Source organism: Rhinatrema bivittatum, chromosome 2 (assembly GCF_901001135.1).
Source record: "Rhinatrema bivittatum chromosome 2, aRhiBiv1.1, whole genome shotgun sequence".
In the NCBI taxonomy this organism is placed as follows: Eukaryota; Metazoa; Chordata; class Amphibia; order Gymnophiona; family Rhinatrematidae; genus Rhinatrema; species Rhinatrema bivittatum.
The window spans coordinates 251,130,007-251,147,096 of record NC_042616.1 but is presented as its reverse complement, the minus strand read 5'-3'; the positions used below and the strand labels follow the sequence as shown (position 1 = coordinate 251,147,096).

At 36.6% G+C, this 17,090-nt stretch overlaps 1 protein-coding gene across 1 annotated transcript in view; it reads left to right on the top strand.

The window, feature by feature from the left end:
- Positions 1 to 13,147, top strand: part of STT3B (STT3 oligosaccharyltransferase complex catalytic subunit B) — a 217,760-nt gene extending 204,613 nt beyond the window's left edge. Inside the window, exons 12-16 of the mRNA XM_029589417.1 lie at positions 1,989 to 2,160; positions 4,839 to 5,012; positions 7,075 to 7,188; positions 8,130 to 8,342; positions 11,515 to 13,147. Coding sequence (XP_029445277.1) covers positions 1,989 to 2,160; positions 4,839 to 5,012; positions 7,075 to 7,188; positions 8,130 to 8,342; positions 11,515 to 11,595 — 754 coding nt within the window. The 3' untranslated portion in view covers positions 11,596 to 13,147. The remainder of the gene's footprint in view (positions 1 to 1,988; positions 2,161 to 4,838; positions 5,013 to 7,074; positions 7,189 to 8,129; positions 8,343 to 11,514) is intronic.
- The last annotated feature ends 3,943 nt before the right edge of the window (positions 13,148 to 17,090 follow it).

Here is a 17,090-nt window from a genome sequence, read left to right as displayed (position 1 = left end):
GCCATAGTATGTCTCCTTGAAAAGTCTATCCTTAGCTCAGTGGCATCTTGTGAATTTCCCCGGGGTCTTTAGAGTGACTGGCAGATTACTGGAAGTTGCTTCTACTGTATCAATTCAAAGCTGAGGGCATCTGCTACTCTTCTGGTGAGCCATGGCACCATCTGGCCTCTTGAACAAAACCTGTTTTGAACTGAAAACTATAAAACTATTCAAATAGCTTTGTTAAACTTCTAATTTATGGTTTAATTATAAAAAGATTTCCCTTAAAAGTACTGTTATTACTAGTACTTTTAAGTGGCCTAATACTAGCTACTAACTTTTAAAATTGTAAATTGTGCTGAAAAAAAGCAGCCATGTGTTTTCATGATGGAAATTGTCTTGACATAGACTTCGTCATCATGCTGAAATCTTAAACGTGTATTTAGAGTCCCAGTACCAATCTTCACTCAAAGCGGTGCTCACAGTCTTCCTTTTGTGGCTCATATATTGGCCAAGCAGTTAGAGTAATGAATATGAGTCTCCTATTTTCAGCCCAAGTCTTGATCTTGTCACTAGCATTTGCTGTATTCTGAGGTAACTCTTTCATGTTCCCATATTAGGTTATAAGGTGTTTGGGGCAGGGCTTCATGTACATGCATTTAATTACCGTATTTTTCGCTCCATAGGACGCACCTGACCATAAGACACACCTAGGATTAGGAAGGGGAAAATTAAAAAAAAAAAAAAAAAAAAATGTTGTGCCAAACCGGCTCTGTCCCCGGGCGTCTGTGCGTCTTATGGAGCAAATTAGGGGAGTGCATAACATTTTTTTTCTCCCCATTTTGTTTTTGGGTGTGGGGAGGGTCATTTCAGTCCACTCCCCAGATCAGAAAACGTATTTCTCTTTCTGTGGGAACCCCCCCCCATCCCAACCCTTTAAATTAACACCCCCCCCAAGACCTGCCAAATTAATTTACTACAACCCCCACCACCTACCAAATTAATTTACTACAACCCCCACCCTCCTGACCCCCCAAGACCTGCCAAATTAATTTACTACAACCTCCTGACCACCCCCCCAAGACCTGCCAAAAGTCCCTGGTGGTCCGGGAGCGATCTCCTGTACTTGGGCCGTCAGCTGCCAGTAATGAAAATAGGGCCGATGGCCCTTTGCCCTTACTATGTCACTGGGGCTGACCAATGGCAGTGGTAGCCCCTGTGACATTTTTAGGTTTGGTTTTTTTATATATTCGCTCCATAAGACGCACAGACATTTTCCTCCCACTTTTGGGGGGAAAAAAGTGCGTCTTATGGAGCGAAAAATACGGTAGTTTACAGCACCTTAGTTTAGGTTGCTATAGAAATAATGTAAAATGCTCATTTTAAAGTGGTTGTTAGTCTTCAGGACACTTAGCAATGACTCCTACTTAACCCTGAGTAGAAAGGTAGTATTAAGAGTTATGTTCCTCAACTCACCATTAGCTGTTGGGAATTTCAGACTGATGAAGCTCTACTGTAAGAGCACCAGTAATTTTCAGAGGCCAGCAGGAAGCTTCTGCTGCCTATTGGTTATCAGCCTGATTTTCACAACCAGTAGGCCAGGGGAGAAAGTAGAATAAGCAGTGCTTAAGAAAAGTGCTGCTTTTCAGACTTTTTGGGCTTCTTTGCACTGGAGAACCACTTCAGTATTGCATTCTATTTGCCAAAGGATGAGGAGGAGAGGTGAAGAGAGAAGTCTTAGGATGAACCTTCAGGACCACTCTCAACCACTGCAACCTTTGACAGATCACTTTCTTTCTGTACCTCAGCTTACCCAGCTGCAATTGTATAGTAGTAAGCTTTTATTTTCTTTGACATTTGGAAGCTGTCTCACAGTTCAGTTGCCAGAAACTTGCTGCTACACCATGCAGCATATTGATAACTGCATGTCTCAAGTACTAAATGTTGTAAATAACATTGTAATACTATTTGGATGAAAGATGCTACATTAAATCCCTTTTGTGTTTCAGGACTCGTAATATTCTGGATGATTTCAGAGAAGCATACTACTGGCTAAGACAAAACACAGATGAACATGCTCGTGTGATGTCCTGGTGGGATTATGGATATCAAATAGCAGGAATGGCTAACCGGACTACATTAGTTGATAACAACACATGGAATAATAGCCATATTGCACTGGTGAGGAGGGGCTGCATGCATAGCAAGTCAAAACAGCAAATAAATTTAATTTATAAGCTTTCATTAAAATAAAACCAAATGAGTGCAAAGACTGATATTAGGATTGATTGTTAGTACCAGTTACGTGACAGTAATTTATAGTAACATAACATAGTACTGTAGATAATGGCAGATAAACTAATTGGCCCATCCATTCTGCTCAGTTCTTCTGGTCTGCACTTAGTATATATATCCCAGCTTTCAGCTATAGAAACTTGACTAGTTGTAGGATATTGCTTATTGGTGTCCTTTTTTGTCATATTTCTCTTGAGCTATTGTCCGGGATGAGCATACTAGTTTCCATATTTAATCAGATACCTAGGCCCTCCCATTCCTCATGACTTACCAGCAAACTTTTAATAATCTAAACAGCTAAATAATGAGAATGTTGACCACATTTTTAGCCAAATATGTCCTCTTGACCTTGCTGGATAGACAATACCTGATCATCACCAACATGCTAGCATTGATTCATTTGATTTCTGGACTTGTAGCTGCCTGGTTTCCACCTGGGTTTGCTATAGCCTACAGTTTCATGCTTTATCTGTAGCTTATCTTTTTATCACCTCTCCCCTTGCCTCTTCCCACAAGAGTAAATGGTGGGTATTTCACAATACTGCAACCTCCTAACCTTGCTCCCACCACTGTCCTCTGTATTTGTCCCAAGAAAGCTTTAATTGGTAGTCCTGGTTTTCATTACCCATGCTAATAGGTAATTCCAGACCTCTACACCTCTCAGCAAAGAAGTGTTTAATCACGTTTTTTCTGATTCTTCCTCCCACCTTCAAACTTTGACCCTCTTGTTCTTATTTTTCTATGGAACATTTAATCTTTTCATATACTATGGAAGCTTGCCAAATTTTGGAATATTTGTGTCCCTAGCCCCTTCCTTCCTCCAAGTAAGTACTCCGTGTTAAGTCTCATTTCATAGGGTTTATGCTATATGCTTTATTTTAGAAACCCTTTTCTGAACCACTTCCATCCTCTCAATGTCCTTATGAAGGAATGGCCTGCAGAACTGAACACAATATTCAAGGCAGGGTTTATTAGTGACCAATGCAGATCAATGTTTCTTCAAACTTTTGAAAGACTGCATGCACAAAAATATTTTTTGTGCAGTTTTTTTTTATAAGCCAAGCTTAAATTTCTGTACTATCAGCCAGAATAATGCAAATATTGGAATTTCTTGTGTATTATGTTTTGCTGTATGCACGAGGTTCACAACCTCTGAGCACACATACACATAGTTTAGAGGGAACACTGATGCAGAAGCAATATCTGCTTTTTCTAGGAAATGGTACTGCTACTTATGCAACTAAGCATGCTGTTAGCTTTCCCAGTTACTTTATGTTGACTGACTGCTTTGATATCATTTGAAATAATTACTTGTAGATCTTTCTTCTTAAAACAGTTTCCAGTGCTTGTCCTAATTGATATGTAGCTAACGAAGTTTTGTCCCACAAAATGAACTTCAGTTTTGCAGGTTCTTCAAGCCCTCTTTGATTCTTCTCATAATTTTTGGCATGTTTGCTCTTGTATATTTGTTTCATCTGCAATTCCTGCAAGTTGCTGTACAGTATTGACATGAAGATTATTGAAAAGAAGCAGTCCCAGCCCAATACCAAGCCCTGGAGTACCCCCACTGATTGCCGCCTTCAGTTGATTCCATTTACCACCATGGCCTGCGGCTTAACCAATTCCTTATCTAGTTTATAATTTTCTGGCCTACTCCCACGATATCCTGCTCATTTACATCTTATATGTGGAGCAGTGTCAACCAGGAGTTTGGCTCTCTTTAATATTATAAACTAGAAGTTTTTAGCTCATTACTGTTTGGCATATTTTTTATTGTAAAGTCATATTTCTAGGTGCTGTAGCTAAATAGTTCAGAAACCTGTCTCATTTTTTCTAGTTCTTCACACTGAAGCTTTACCCTGTGGTGCACATACATATGTGTTCCCTACCTTATAGATTGAGAACTGCTGCTGCTGCATCCTGTTTCAAAGATCAACAGTCAGATTTCAACAGTTTATTTTATTTTTGTTTTGAAAAAATTGTTCTGTGGTTTAATAGTTGCATTTGCTCTTCTGTTGACTAGAAGCTGTTCATTTAGTTGTCTGTCATTAAATTGTAGGTCATAGATCCTAGTTATAAAACTTCACACTCTTGAAGGCATTTTATGATTGCTAGCTCGAAAAAATTGGCAGACTTGACTATCCTCCCCTCCCCAGTCCATCCGTCCCCAAGAGTATACCATGATGTGCACTTTCAAATAAAAGACACATTAGCAAAATGTGTGACTACTCCTATGTGTCAATTGCCTTTGAGTCTTGCAGAGACACTGGGAATAGAGCAAGCCTTGGTATTCACCATCTCAAATAAAAAAAAAAAACCAAAAAACTTTCTTTAAATGTGTTTTATGCATTTGAGGAAATTTAACACTATGCAATGACTTCACCAACTTTAATTGTAGATTTATAACATTTAACATGATTATATGCCAAATACTCAGAAGCACATTACTTCATTTATTCCATAGATTATCCACATGGATTTTCCTTGTAAGAGTTTTTGCTTCTCAGAATTTTGTATGTACTAAAAGGTTTTTGTCACCTGTTTGTTTTGTGTTTCTGATCTAGGTGGGGAAAGCAATGTCTTCAAATGAGACTGCAGCCTATGAGATTATGCGCAGCCTCGACGTGGACTATGTATTAATTATCTTTGGAGGCGTGATTGGTTACTCTGGTGATGACATCAACAAGTTTCTCTGGATGGTTAGGATAGCAGAAGGAGAACATCCAAAAGATATCCGGGTAAAAGAAATCAAATGTACTGATCCATTGTTTGTAATACTACCTTTAAATTTCAGTTACCTGGCACTGTGATGCAGTGACTTTTTAAATCTTCATTGAGCCCATATGAGACAACTGGGATGTCATCGCCTCTCTTGTCCTCTGACCTTTCCTCCCTTTCATATAGTAGGGCTGTCCTAAAGTAAGCTGGATATATTCAGCAGCATGACCACACCACCTGCTTGTTAGCCGGTTATATAACCGGCTAACTCGCACAGCAGCTGAATATGGACATCTAAAGTTTGGTGTGCATGTAAAAAAAAATAAAAATGTAGGATTTGAGAAAATGGAGTCTAATAGAGCAGTAAGCTGCAAACCAGTGAAATCAGGGTTCGAATCCTGTTGACATTCCTTGTGACCTGGATTGTATGCCCTCTGAGTATAGGGAAATACCTTCGCTACATACCTGTATGTGCAACTCATCAAACCTATACACATTACTTTCCCCACCGCTTATTAACCCTATATGTAACAACAGTTTATATATAATAACTTTGCTGTATGTAATAATTTTATATGTAATATCAATCTTTATATGTAATCAACATAACACTCAAAGTCCAAAACCACAGTCCAGCCCCATGACAATTTGCTTTGATATCTATTTATCCTTGTTTCACGATTCTGTAAACAGTTCTGATGGTGAAACCGAATGACGGTATACAAAACATGTTAAAATGTATTCCACTTTGAAGTGTCACAAAGGGTGGAATAAAAATAAAATGCTGGGCAGTCTCTCTCTGACCCACTTATCCAGAAATCCACATATGCCAAGCCACAGATAATGTATGCATAGCTGTTTTTAGAGGGCATAAAAAAAGGTCAGCGATGCCTAATTTCCTTGCTACCATATTTTGTATGTATAATGCAGATTTACACTGCTATTTCAGCCTGTGCTTTTTACCAAAGTGACTTATTTCCCTTTTGGTATTTCCAGTGTAATCTAATCAAGTGGAAAAACATTTATTTAATAACTTGTTCTCCATAGGTTATTCCTCCAGTTATGTAATGCAGATTTTTTGTGTAGAAATGAAAACATTTTAGGGCCAAATCTAACTAAGCGCAAAGTGCAGACAGTTTCCACGTCAGTTTACTAATATGATTTTGAAACACCTCTGTTTCCAAGGACTATAATTTTCTGTACATTTAGGAAAGGCTAAAAAAATCCACACAAATTGGACAAACTTCTGCAAAATAAAAATGCTGAATTTCCGAACAGAACAGTGATTTTTTTTTTAACCTGAAAAGTCAGGTTAAGACAAATGCTTGTTTTTCATCTGGCTGGTAAGCCCACAGGATGAGAATGTGAATTGCTCAGTCTTTCAGAATTAATGGTGGATCTCATGTCCTAGGACAATTACCGAATCCATCTAGTGCTGTAAACACAAAGCCAATCTACAATTCTTTTTATTTGTTTTGTTCATTTTTTTTTTCTGTAGACACTTTCCCTTCCAGAAGCTGTCCAAAAATAAATTCTTGGGCAAAAGATGCACTATTGCAAACTTGTGCAAACACTCACTTGTGGGCTTTTGCTCACTTGCCCTATTTTGTATGAGACTTAAATCAACCTCTAGTAGTCTAGTGGCATGTACAAATTGACATCAAAAGATACTAAAACAATATTTCATTTTTTGAAAATGAAATTTTTATACTGTGCAGTTTTCTTTGCGTATACATGTTTCTTTTAACAGAAATGTGCTAAATTTTAAACTATGCAGTAATTCTTTCAACATCAGGGCTGCTTGACAAATAAACTAGCAGTGACTGAATTATTAAAGAATGAATTAAACATGTTTCTTGCATTAAGGGTAAATTTTATAAAGTATATGGAGATCTAAATCATGGAAACTGCCAATAAATCTGTCCAACATTTGACCTGTAGAACATTTTTTAAATTATACTGAAATACAATTTTTTGGACTCTGATGAAAGGAGAAGGAAAGGAAGCAAACGCACCCAGAAAAAATAGGTTTACTTGAACAGCCATACTTAATGGGCATTTTTTGTGTGTTCTACTCCGTAGGAGAGCGACTACTTTACTCCCCAGGGAGAATTCCGTGTAGATAAGGCAGGTTCTCCCACCTTGTTGAACTGCCTCATGTATAAGATGTCCTATTATAGATTTGGTGAAATGCAGGTTAGTAGTCTCTTTGGTACAATTATAACATTTGAAATTTGCTGCAAATACTGTGTAAGATTTAATTTGTTTTAAGGATAGTTTTTTTCATAATAAGACTGTTTGGGAATTATCACTTAGGTAGTGCCTGAACAGATTTTAATTTGGTGGTGTTGGGTACTTGGAGGAAGCAGTATAATTTACATGATGACTCTTAGGTAATTCTTAGTACTGGTTGCATGTAGAAACATAAAAGCAGCCCACTTTGGGTGGGTGGTTTACAGGTGATCCTCTCTGCTTGGATATTACATGATAGCATCTAAGCAAGAAAATAGAATGAAGACTTGCCACCCAGTTAAGATTAATATTGAGTAAGCTGATGTGCTCGTGAGTAAAGTGACTAATGTAGATAAGTTAAAAAAAAATAATAAAATAGGATTTGAAGGTGAAAGGGCCATATTTATGAAAAGTTTTCCCATTTTGTGCTCATGGACAAACAACCTTTGGTAAGTCATGATATCCAGTCCAGTGCTTTTAACACCTAGGTCACAACGCCTCCTAAATGGTGACTGTGTTCTCTGCTCCAGTGCTTTGTGCTTGTTTTTTGTTCTCATCTTTCTTTGCCAGTTTATTGAATTTTCAGCCAGAATAGATTTTCAGGGTAGCCAAAATATGCAAATAAATTTGCATGCACTTGGTTTAAGAATCATATTAATCTGAACATTCATCGTGGATATCCTGAAAACTAAACTGGTTTATGGTTAAGAATGAGAGATGAATACCTCCTGTCACATGCAATTCAAAACAAGAACTTGTAATTTATTTTTTTCAGAAGAGGTTAAACATTATAATATAAAGTGTCACATTTAGTCACCCATAGAATTTGGCCTTTTCTGTTTTGTTTTAAAAGTTTTTTAAATAAATGATTGCAGGATTTTGTTTGTATTTTTTTAATTTTAAAGCTGGATTTTCGGACGCCTCCAGGCTTTGACCGCACACGCAATGCTGAAATTGGAAATAAGGATATAAAATTCAAGCATTTGGAAGAAGCTTTTACATCTGAACACTGGCTTGTTAGAATATATAAAGTGAAACACTTAGAAAACAGAAATGTGTTGGATCATAAACCTCGAGTAACCAACATTGTACCGAAACAAAAGTATTTATCAAAAAAGGTGGGTTTACTGTGAAGTGCCCTAAAAGGCTTGGGGCAATAGAGACAGTTGGGGGTCATTTCTATCAAGCTGAAACATGGCCGAACCAGCAAGGCCTTTTTTTTTATAAATTCTATTTATACATGTCCAGTGTCTCTTCCCTGCTGCTAACTGTATAAATTAAATTGTGATTCCATGAAAATCTTTCATTAGAACTAAAAGCATGTAAGCACACTGAAGGATAGATTTTTAGACACTCTTGGTATCTCTCCTGTAAACTGAATTTTGGCAATTGCAAATTGTAAAAGGAGGAGAAAGGGTTATGTAATGCTGATTAGTGTCCTTCAGATATCTCTGTGGCTCACTAAATTTGATTTTGGAAGATAATTACTGAACCTGTTCAGTACTGATGCCTGATAGCTTCAAAATGACATTTGATATGAAATGTATTAAATTTGAGCTTTTTTCTTGACAGAATACAAGTGTCTGGTTTCTATTCCTCTTTTCAAAATATGTATGTCTTTAAATGTTCCATTCAGTTTAAGCATTTCATGTTTTATTTTGATAAAACTGCCATCTATCAGCATAATCTTTTTTTTTTTTTTTTTTTTTTTTTTAACTTTACTACATAAAAGGGAACTTATGTTTAAGAACTGATTGCCAAATGTGTATACATGATAGGCACAACTGTAGGATTAAAGAGATGCTATTTGAGGCAGGAGGACTTTTGGGCCTGTTTAGGTGGAGTTTTCTGTTTAAGGAAACTACATGCTAAAGAGTAGCTGACCATAACTGAAGGTTACTACAGCCTAATAAACTTTTGGACCATGCTTAATTTTTAAAATCCTTCTGTTTCCTGGCAAATACTTTAAAATAGTTTTTATGAATACAATTGGAGAAAAAGCCCAGCATGTGGTCCCATAATACTAATCATATTAGGATGGCATACTTGCTTTAACAGTCTTGTGTCAAATTACAAACCATGTCTTCTAATGATCTAGTTTTCATTTCTTGCACCTAAACAGCTACAATATAATTGCTAGCAGACTACAGGAGCAACTCAGTCCCTTTTGTAAGCTCTTTATTAAGGACCAAGAAAGGCCCTACCGCTTGTCATTTATTGCTAATATTGCACTGTTATGCATAAGCATAACCTTGGGGCTCGTCTGGTTGCTTAGGAACAAGCACTAGACATTGCCAGTCGGAATTTGGGAAGCACAGTTTGATTCTACCTTTTGGCATTGCAAACCAAAAGGAATAATGGGATGTTGGTAGATCCTTGACAGCTCTAGAGGTTGACTGCTAGAACCTCTCAAGTGTGTGGCAGCTCTGGACAACTGTAGTAGATGAATGGATTGTATAACTTAATGGTATTGTTGGAACTATCTAGTGGTAATACCTTGTACAAAGGCAAGAAGGCAGTTATAAATCTCTTGGCTCTTGCTTTTAGGGAGTTTTAAATTAAAGTTGCAGAGTAGATAAACAGACACTTGAAACTGGGTGGACCAAAATAAAAAGAAAACAGAATAAAATATTAGTCACAAGCAGTTCCTTTGACTGGTGGTAGGTACATATGCTCTATAACTAATAAAACCATATATCTTTTTGTGTTAAAACAATACAGAACTGCATTCTAAATTTTGGTAAATAGGTCTAGCAATAAAGTTTTGTGCTTAAGAGTACAGAGCTGTAAAACCCATGGAACAATTGTATAAGCATTGCCAGAGATATATATATATATATATATATTTTTTTTTTTAATGTAAAATGACGTTGCAAGAATTGGATCTTGTTTTCTAAACAGCATATCCCTTTGGTATAGTGGTGGCACAAGTATGAATGATAAACTCGTATTATATTACCGGTACTTGGTGGTTAGTATCACAAGGCAAACAATGTATTGGGAGATTTGGTAACTCTTCCTGCATAGTTTATGGCTTATTGCTGAGCAACCTCAGAAGCACCAGCAAAGTTCTTTGTTTGTTTTTGTTTTAGAAGGGTGAAAATCCCACTTAAGTGTGGAAATATTTCCCATCTTTAAAGCTTTTATTTTTACTACTTTAATCCTCACTTGTGTGTTTTTAATGATGCCCTTGGCACAATTTGCTCTGAGTTGGCCTACATTTTCTCACCCTGAAAAATGAAACACTTTTGCCATGAAGCAACATTGAGTTGGTAGAGGGATATGGTGTGTGGTTTGTTGTCTTCCAATTATTTCGATTAACTTACCTTTCATATACCTTAGTCCATGAACATTGAAGATGGGGAAATCCTTAATGATTTTGAGTCTTCACTTACCAGAAGTTCTGAACCAAACTGAATAAACATAGTTCATGTATTGTACTATTCTGAATAATGTTTATAATACACTAGTACAGCAGGCTCTTCAGTGCTATGATAGCTTAGCTACTTGGATTGGGCACAAGTCCCTGTCTAACATTTTTAAAACCTATTTCAAATTTTGCTGAAAAAATTAGTGTTGTGATCATTTAGCAGCTTTCAAAGTTTAAAAAAAAGAAAGAGAACCTGTTTGAATGTCTCATTTCTCAAGCCAGGGTAATTTAACTGAGAATCTACTTGTAGTCACTAAAGCTATTCTTCAGGGCACAATACAATATTAAAGTACAAAGACTTTTTAAAGAAAAATACATATTTTTAAAATCATGTTCAGTTGAAATTGATTTAAAAACAAGCTGTTTTAACTGTTTCTTGGTTCCAAATCTTTGTTCCCCTGCATTTTGAGTACAGAGTGCATCTCTCTAGACATTTCCCTCAATGGCTCTCAGAAATCACGATTTCAGCTTGTTTGAGCCTAAGAGCAACAGCTTTTACACTACAAGTGGCAAGTTACATTTTTTTTTGTCAGTTTATCTCCTGGAAAAAATTGTGAGGATGTTCTTAGGTAGAATTTGTGCAAGTTCTATCTAGATGTAACTATCTGGTTGTGTTTGGCACTATTGCTGCTTAAGAAAAGGGGCTTTGATTACTAGCTGAGGAGTACCAAAATTATTTCTTGAAAGCTTACCATGTTTTATTTCAGTCCTGAACTTCCCAGAAAGCAGCTGAACTGAAAAGATAAGAATGCTCAAAGCTTAGACGTACAGGGGTAATATGCATAAACATAAGTATATAGGCGAGAACGACTACATTCCTAATAACTAATACAATGTATTCTGTTTGTTTTTCTTTTTAGACTGCCAAAAGGAAGCGTGGCTACATTAAGAATAAGCTATTTTTAAAGAAAGGCAAGAGACCCAGCAGGAAAACAGTTTAAACACACTGTTCTCTTTGATAGCTAATATGAAGCAGTTGTCCTTGAGATAACCGGTCTTTGCCTTTAGCTCAAGTCATGTTTCCCAGCAACATGAGGGTACAGAACCATGATTGGTCCAGATTATTGTACAAAATTTTCAGGCAATGTCTGATATTAAAATAAAAAAAAATATATTGGCTTATTGAGAACAGCTGTTTTAGATTTGTAAAGTGAAGCAAGACAGAGCTGCTGTCCAAGTGTAACAGCAGATTTTTTTTTTTATTAGTACATATTATCCTCAGAATTTGTTGACAGGTTGGACTGATTGCACCAAAGAACCCTCTAATTTGGTCATTGGCACATGCATACTTGTCAATTTTTTTTTTAACAAAAATTGTTTTGTCAGACACCTGAATAGCAATATGTACTTGTGAACTATTTACAGTAACTTTTTTAAACCTATTAAAATGTAAACAGGAAGTAAATCATAGGTCTTTTGAAGTTCAAGAAACTCTATCCTCTCAACTTGATTGCATTCTCATATGCCCAGAGCCAACTAATCTGTCACAGAATGTATGAATTTGTGGTGGTGGCTGCTGCTGCAAGCCAGTTTTGCTCTGAACCATAAGAGAAACTCTGCCCGTCCACAAGTTTATCTGGAGCTATGTCTTATAGTGTTACTTTATTGCTATCATCTACATCCATTCCCATGAAGTATATGGCGATAAATGTAAGTAGTTACATACAAGGGCTAAACTTGTAATCATATACACCAGGGGAGGCTGAGGGAGGGTCTGATATGTCAGATCTAATAATCAAGTCTGGCTAAATGTTTACATATCAAAACAAGCTTAAAAAGTTGACAAGTATACAGAATTCCCTTTCTGTGGTTATTAAAGGAATGGTAGAGGGTTTGTAAACTGTAGCCTGCTTGTTTTGATTTGTCCTTAGAAATGTTTCATCTTTAGTTTTTATTTCTTTTAATTGGCATTGTATCCAAATCGTTACATCATTTGGTGAATAACTTTTTATGTTCGATTATGATCTCATTCTGTTCCGTCTTTTTTATGTTTAATAAAAGTGGTGACAATTCTGTCAAATTAAATGCACTAAAATGTAAATGGGGTTGAATGACTTGGAAAAATGTTCATTTTCCAGCTATGGGCAACTTTATACAGGCTTGAAATTCTTGTTTAGTTTTCTTAATTTGCCTCCTGCCACAGTATGTATCTTTTTCTCTGTAAACAAGTATAAAAGATGTCCTGCATCATAAATACTGGGATAAAAATGCAAAATATGTACCTTTTTATGAAGAAAAAAATTATTTAAAATGTTCAAGAATGTCACTGCTGGCTCCTTTCTGAAGGTGTAGAATATTTTTGATTTAAACTTTTTGACCCTGGTGTATTTTTTTTCAGACAGTAAAGGCTAAATTTTCTCCAGTAAAGTGTAGTTCAGTCTGGATTTCAGATACCAAACCATTTTGGAATTACATTTTACTTTGTTGATTTAAAGATCAATTCAAACAAGTTGTTGACTGTAGGGGAAAATAAAGTTAATTCAATTTTTGTGGTAAAGTGTCTTGTCTCCTTAATGAAGCTGAAAATGTTTCAGCCATGTTCATACTTCAGGGGTTTAGGGGGATACTATTACAACATTTTTTTTTTTTAACAATCTTCAGATATTATAACAGGAGGTCCAATCAGGATGAGAATACTGCTATTCAGAGGTCTCTAATGGTTTATAACAGTAAAGAGAAAACTCTTATTTTTCTGTTTTTTTTTATAAATTGTCATCGGAAGAGAGTTCAATACAATTACTTTTAGAAATGTATCTGCTAAACATTTTCTTTTAAAACAAGGAATCTCTAATTTTCTTTGGTCCATTCTAAAGAGTTCATAGAACTTGAGAACAAAGTTGAATTGCTAAAGATGTCTTTCTGTGAGATATACCTGAAATTTCAGAAATAAGTCTCCCTGCATTCCTAAAAATGTTAATTTGTAAAAATTTATAGCCTGCCAATCCACAGATCTCAGCAGGTTACAATAAACATGCACAGTATTAAAAGAAACCTAACCCAATACAGTCTTGAGGTGTAACATTTAGACAAGATAAAAACATAAATACAAGGTACGATGGCTTACATGAGGTGTACATCCCACCCTTCTGAGCAGTGTTTTTCACCTCAGCTTTAATTCATGTATATGTCATTTAGTGATAAGTAGGGAACTAAACTATATGACACTCTACAATCCTCCTAGACAACAATGAAGCACCACAGGAGGCCATAAAGTAGTACAGCATGTTCACAACTATGATAGTTTAGCTACTTGGATTGGGACAAGTTCTTGACCCTAGGTATATCTGTATATGACATCTACAAACTAGTCAAGCAAATATTTTACTGAATATTCAATAAAATTAAGAGCCCAGAGTCAATGTAACAAATTAACAGCTGCATGGAAAAATTCTTAATCTACAAAGGTGAAGACTTTTATCTTTAATTCTTAATGGAACGGCTATAATGTTAGTAAGGGCACCCCTCGCATTCAGACAAGTAAGAGTACTTGCTTAACATATAGTTCCCTCTAAGATGAGTGCATGATACATTTTGGAGTATTGCTCACAGGTTTTACATGGCTGCTCACATTTTTCTTTGTGCTATATACAGAAATGCAATGCTAATACTAGAGGTATGTTTGAAAATAGTTAAGTGAAACGTCTGGGGGTATAACCAGCTATATTCAGACATATATCCAGTTAGGTTTGAAAGATATCAGATAACTTCAAGTGAGTATATTCAGCAGGTATAGTCAGTATATCCAGTGCATATCTCCAACAACTGATCTGGCTACCTTTAGCTAGATGTCTATTTGCTGCTTTTCTGAATGTTCTCCTCATTGACTTTTTTACAGAGGGAGATAGCTACCTTGGGTGAATGAGCTGATATGTACAAAAGTGTAGGGAAGTATGCTGGATCATTCCTGGCTCCAAGCACAGGGTCTCCCTAGCAGTGTAAGACTATGATGACCTCTGTTCTGTCCTCACAGTGGCATGATGGAATTTGAAGTATCTACTGGGAGTTTTGATACCACAAAGAAATGTATTAATGCTGTATCATTACTAGCAATATCACTCTAGTGTGTGCAAAAATGTCTGTCACATACATACACACAATGCATGTTTGCTTTGCTTTGCTGACTTTTTCCATACATCAAAAAAACTGTTAAGAACAGATCCAAAAAGGCTCACACCCTGACAGTTCTTCTTTGTCTGTCAGTGTCAGCAATGTCAGACAAAAAAAACAAAACATTGGCACTGCTTCAGTCTCCACTCCACTCCTACTCTACCCCCATTTACCCCTTCCCCATTCCACAGGTCCCAGAGATGATCCCTGTGGTGGTACTCTAAGGTTCTTTCTCCATTTGGAAAACTGACCATTTAGTCCTTCCCTCTGTTTCCTGTCATTTAATCAGTTCCCAGTCTACAGTAGGACACAGACTTCTATCCTATAACTCTAATTTTCTGAGGTATTTCTCATGGGGGACTTTAAATGCATTCTGAAAATCCAAATTCACAATATCAACTGGATCACATTTTTACACCTTCAAAAAAAAATATCTAAGATTGGCAAGACAAGTGGAGGTGTAGTGCATGCAAATTTATGCCATACATATTTATTGTGGCTATCCTGAAAATCTGGCCTGTTTGTGGCTCTCGAGGACGGGGGTTGGCCACCCCTGACCTAGTAGAATAATTAGAAGCAGTGGCTGAGGAGCTGAAGATGTCCTGCTATCTTCAACAACGGCTTTCAAAGTTTTATAGAGTATTACATGCATGTCTCAAATAGATATTCAGTATTTAACAGAGACTATGAGCAGCAAGAAGTTTATATCAAAACTGGGAAAATAAAAAGTATTCAAAGGATTTGCCTGAACACTTTTAAATGGGAAGCCAAAAAATAATTTTTTTTCCAGTTCTGCACAAATCTCTTGCTGCTCTTCTGTGTCTAGCACTACAGTTAAGCCAGTAGACTGTCCCTCCAATGATTGTTTTAAATGGTAGTAATTCTCATTACTATTTAGCCATTTTATATTCCAAAAGATCACAGCGGTTTACATGACATACATATAAATGGACCAACACTTTGACTTAATGTGATCATATAACATACATTTTAAAGACAGACACATATGTTGGCTAATGTAGTTAGGGGTGAAAAGATATGCAGGGATGACCTAGCACTTTTAACTCAAGGTTCCAGGGGGATAAAAGGTTGGTGAAATAAAGAATGTTTGTTTTATTTATTTGGCAGGGGGTTGGAAAGTGATGAGGTATTTAGTTCACTAGTTAGGATCTTAACGAATTTGTCCATGTAGGAGCATGTACTGAGTTCAGAATTTTGTTATAGGCATTTTAGGTCACGTTTGAATGTGTTTGTTTCTGGAGTCAGTCGTGGAGTCTTAAGGTAGAGAGTTGCATAGTATAGGGCCTGCTGTTGAGAACATGCGGTCTTTTATTTTTGTTAGATGCGTATTCTGTAATGATGGCACAGCTAGTAATCCTTTGTTTTGAGATGTTAGTGATCTCTGTGGCTTGTATGATTGTAGTGCTACCCCTACCAGACCAGTGTTAGAATGGAGCCTCCCTTTATGCTTTTTCAGGCCGGTGCAATATAGTGCGCTCAGCTGAGCACATTGCTTAACGCACGCTTGGACGCGCATCCAAAACCCCTTAGGCAATAAGGGGATTAGTGTATCCAAAACATCTTAACCAGCGCGTAGCTAATAGCACTCATCACATGTAAATTCATGTTGAGGCTATTACCTATTACCCTGATGTGCCAAAAAAAAAAAAAAGTGCATCCGATGTGCACATTTTTACACTCAAAAATTAACGCCTTCCCAGGAGCAGGTGTTAACTTTAGGGGCTTCTCAATAACTAACAGAAAAGCAGAAAACACTGCTTTTCTGGTTCTTTTTTTCAGTTCCTCTGACCTAATATTGTGGTTATATTAAGTGTGAGGAACAGAAAAAAGGAGTAGGAAAAAAAATTTTTTTTTAAGTTGCCAGTGGTCAGGTTTGGAAAACGGATGCTCAATTAACAAGCATCCATTTTCCTAACCCGTGGCTATGCACAGGTCAGGAAAAAGTACTCTCCTAAAATTGAACATCCGTTTTCCTAACCCACACTGACAGCCACCTCTCCTGGGCACCCACTGCTGAAGGAGGCTTTAGGTGTGTACGATTTACCCTAGCACCTTTTTCTGCAGCAGTCCATTTAAATATTACATCGGGTGCCCTGGAGAGGTGCATTGGCATGCATTAGAGTGGGTGCTCACTCATGAGTGCCTATCTTCTGTGCACCAATATTTCATTGGCCTGTTTGGTTTTTTTTTAATTTTAATAATTTTACTTGTAAAATGAATATAAAGCTATTTTAAGTTGGGAAAAACATGGTTTGGTATGAAGTGACAATTTTCTAAAGTAAGGTTTTCTTTTAAATTTGTGACATGA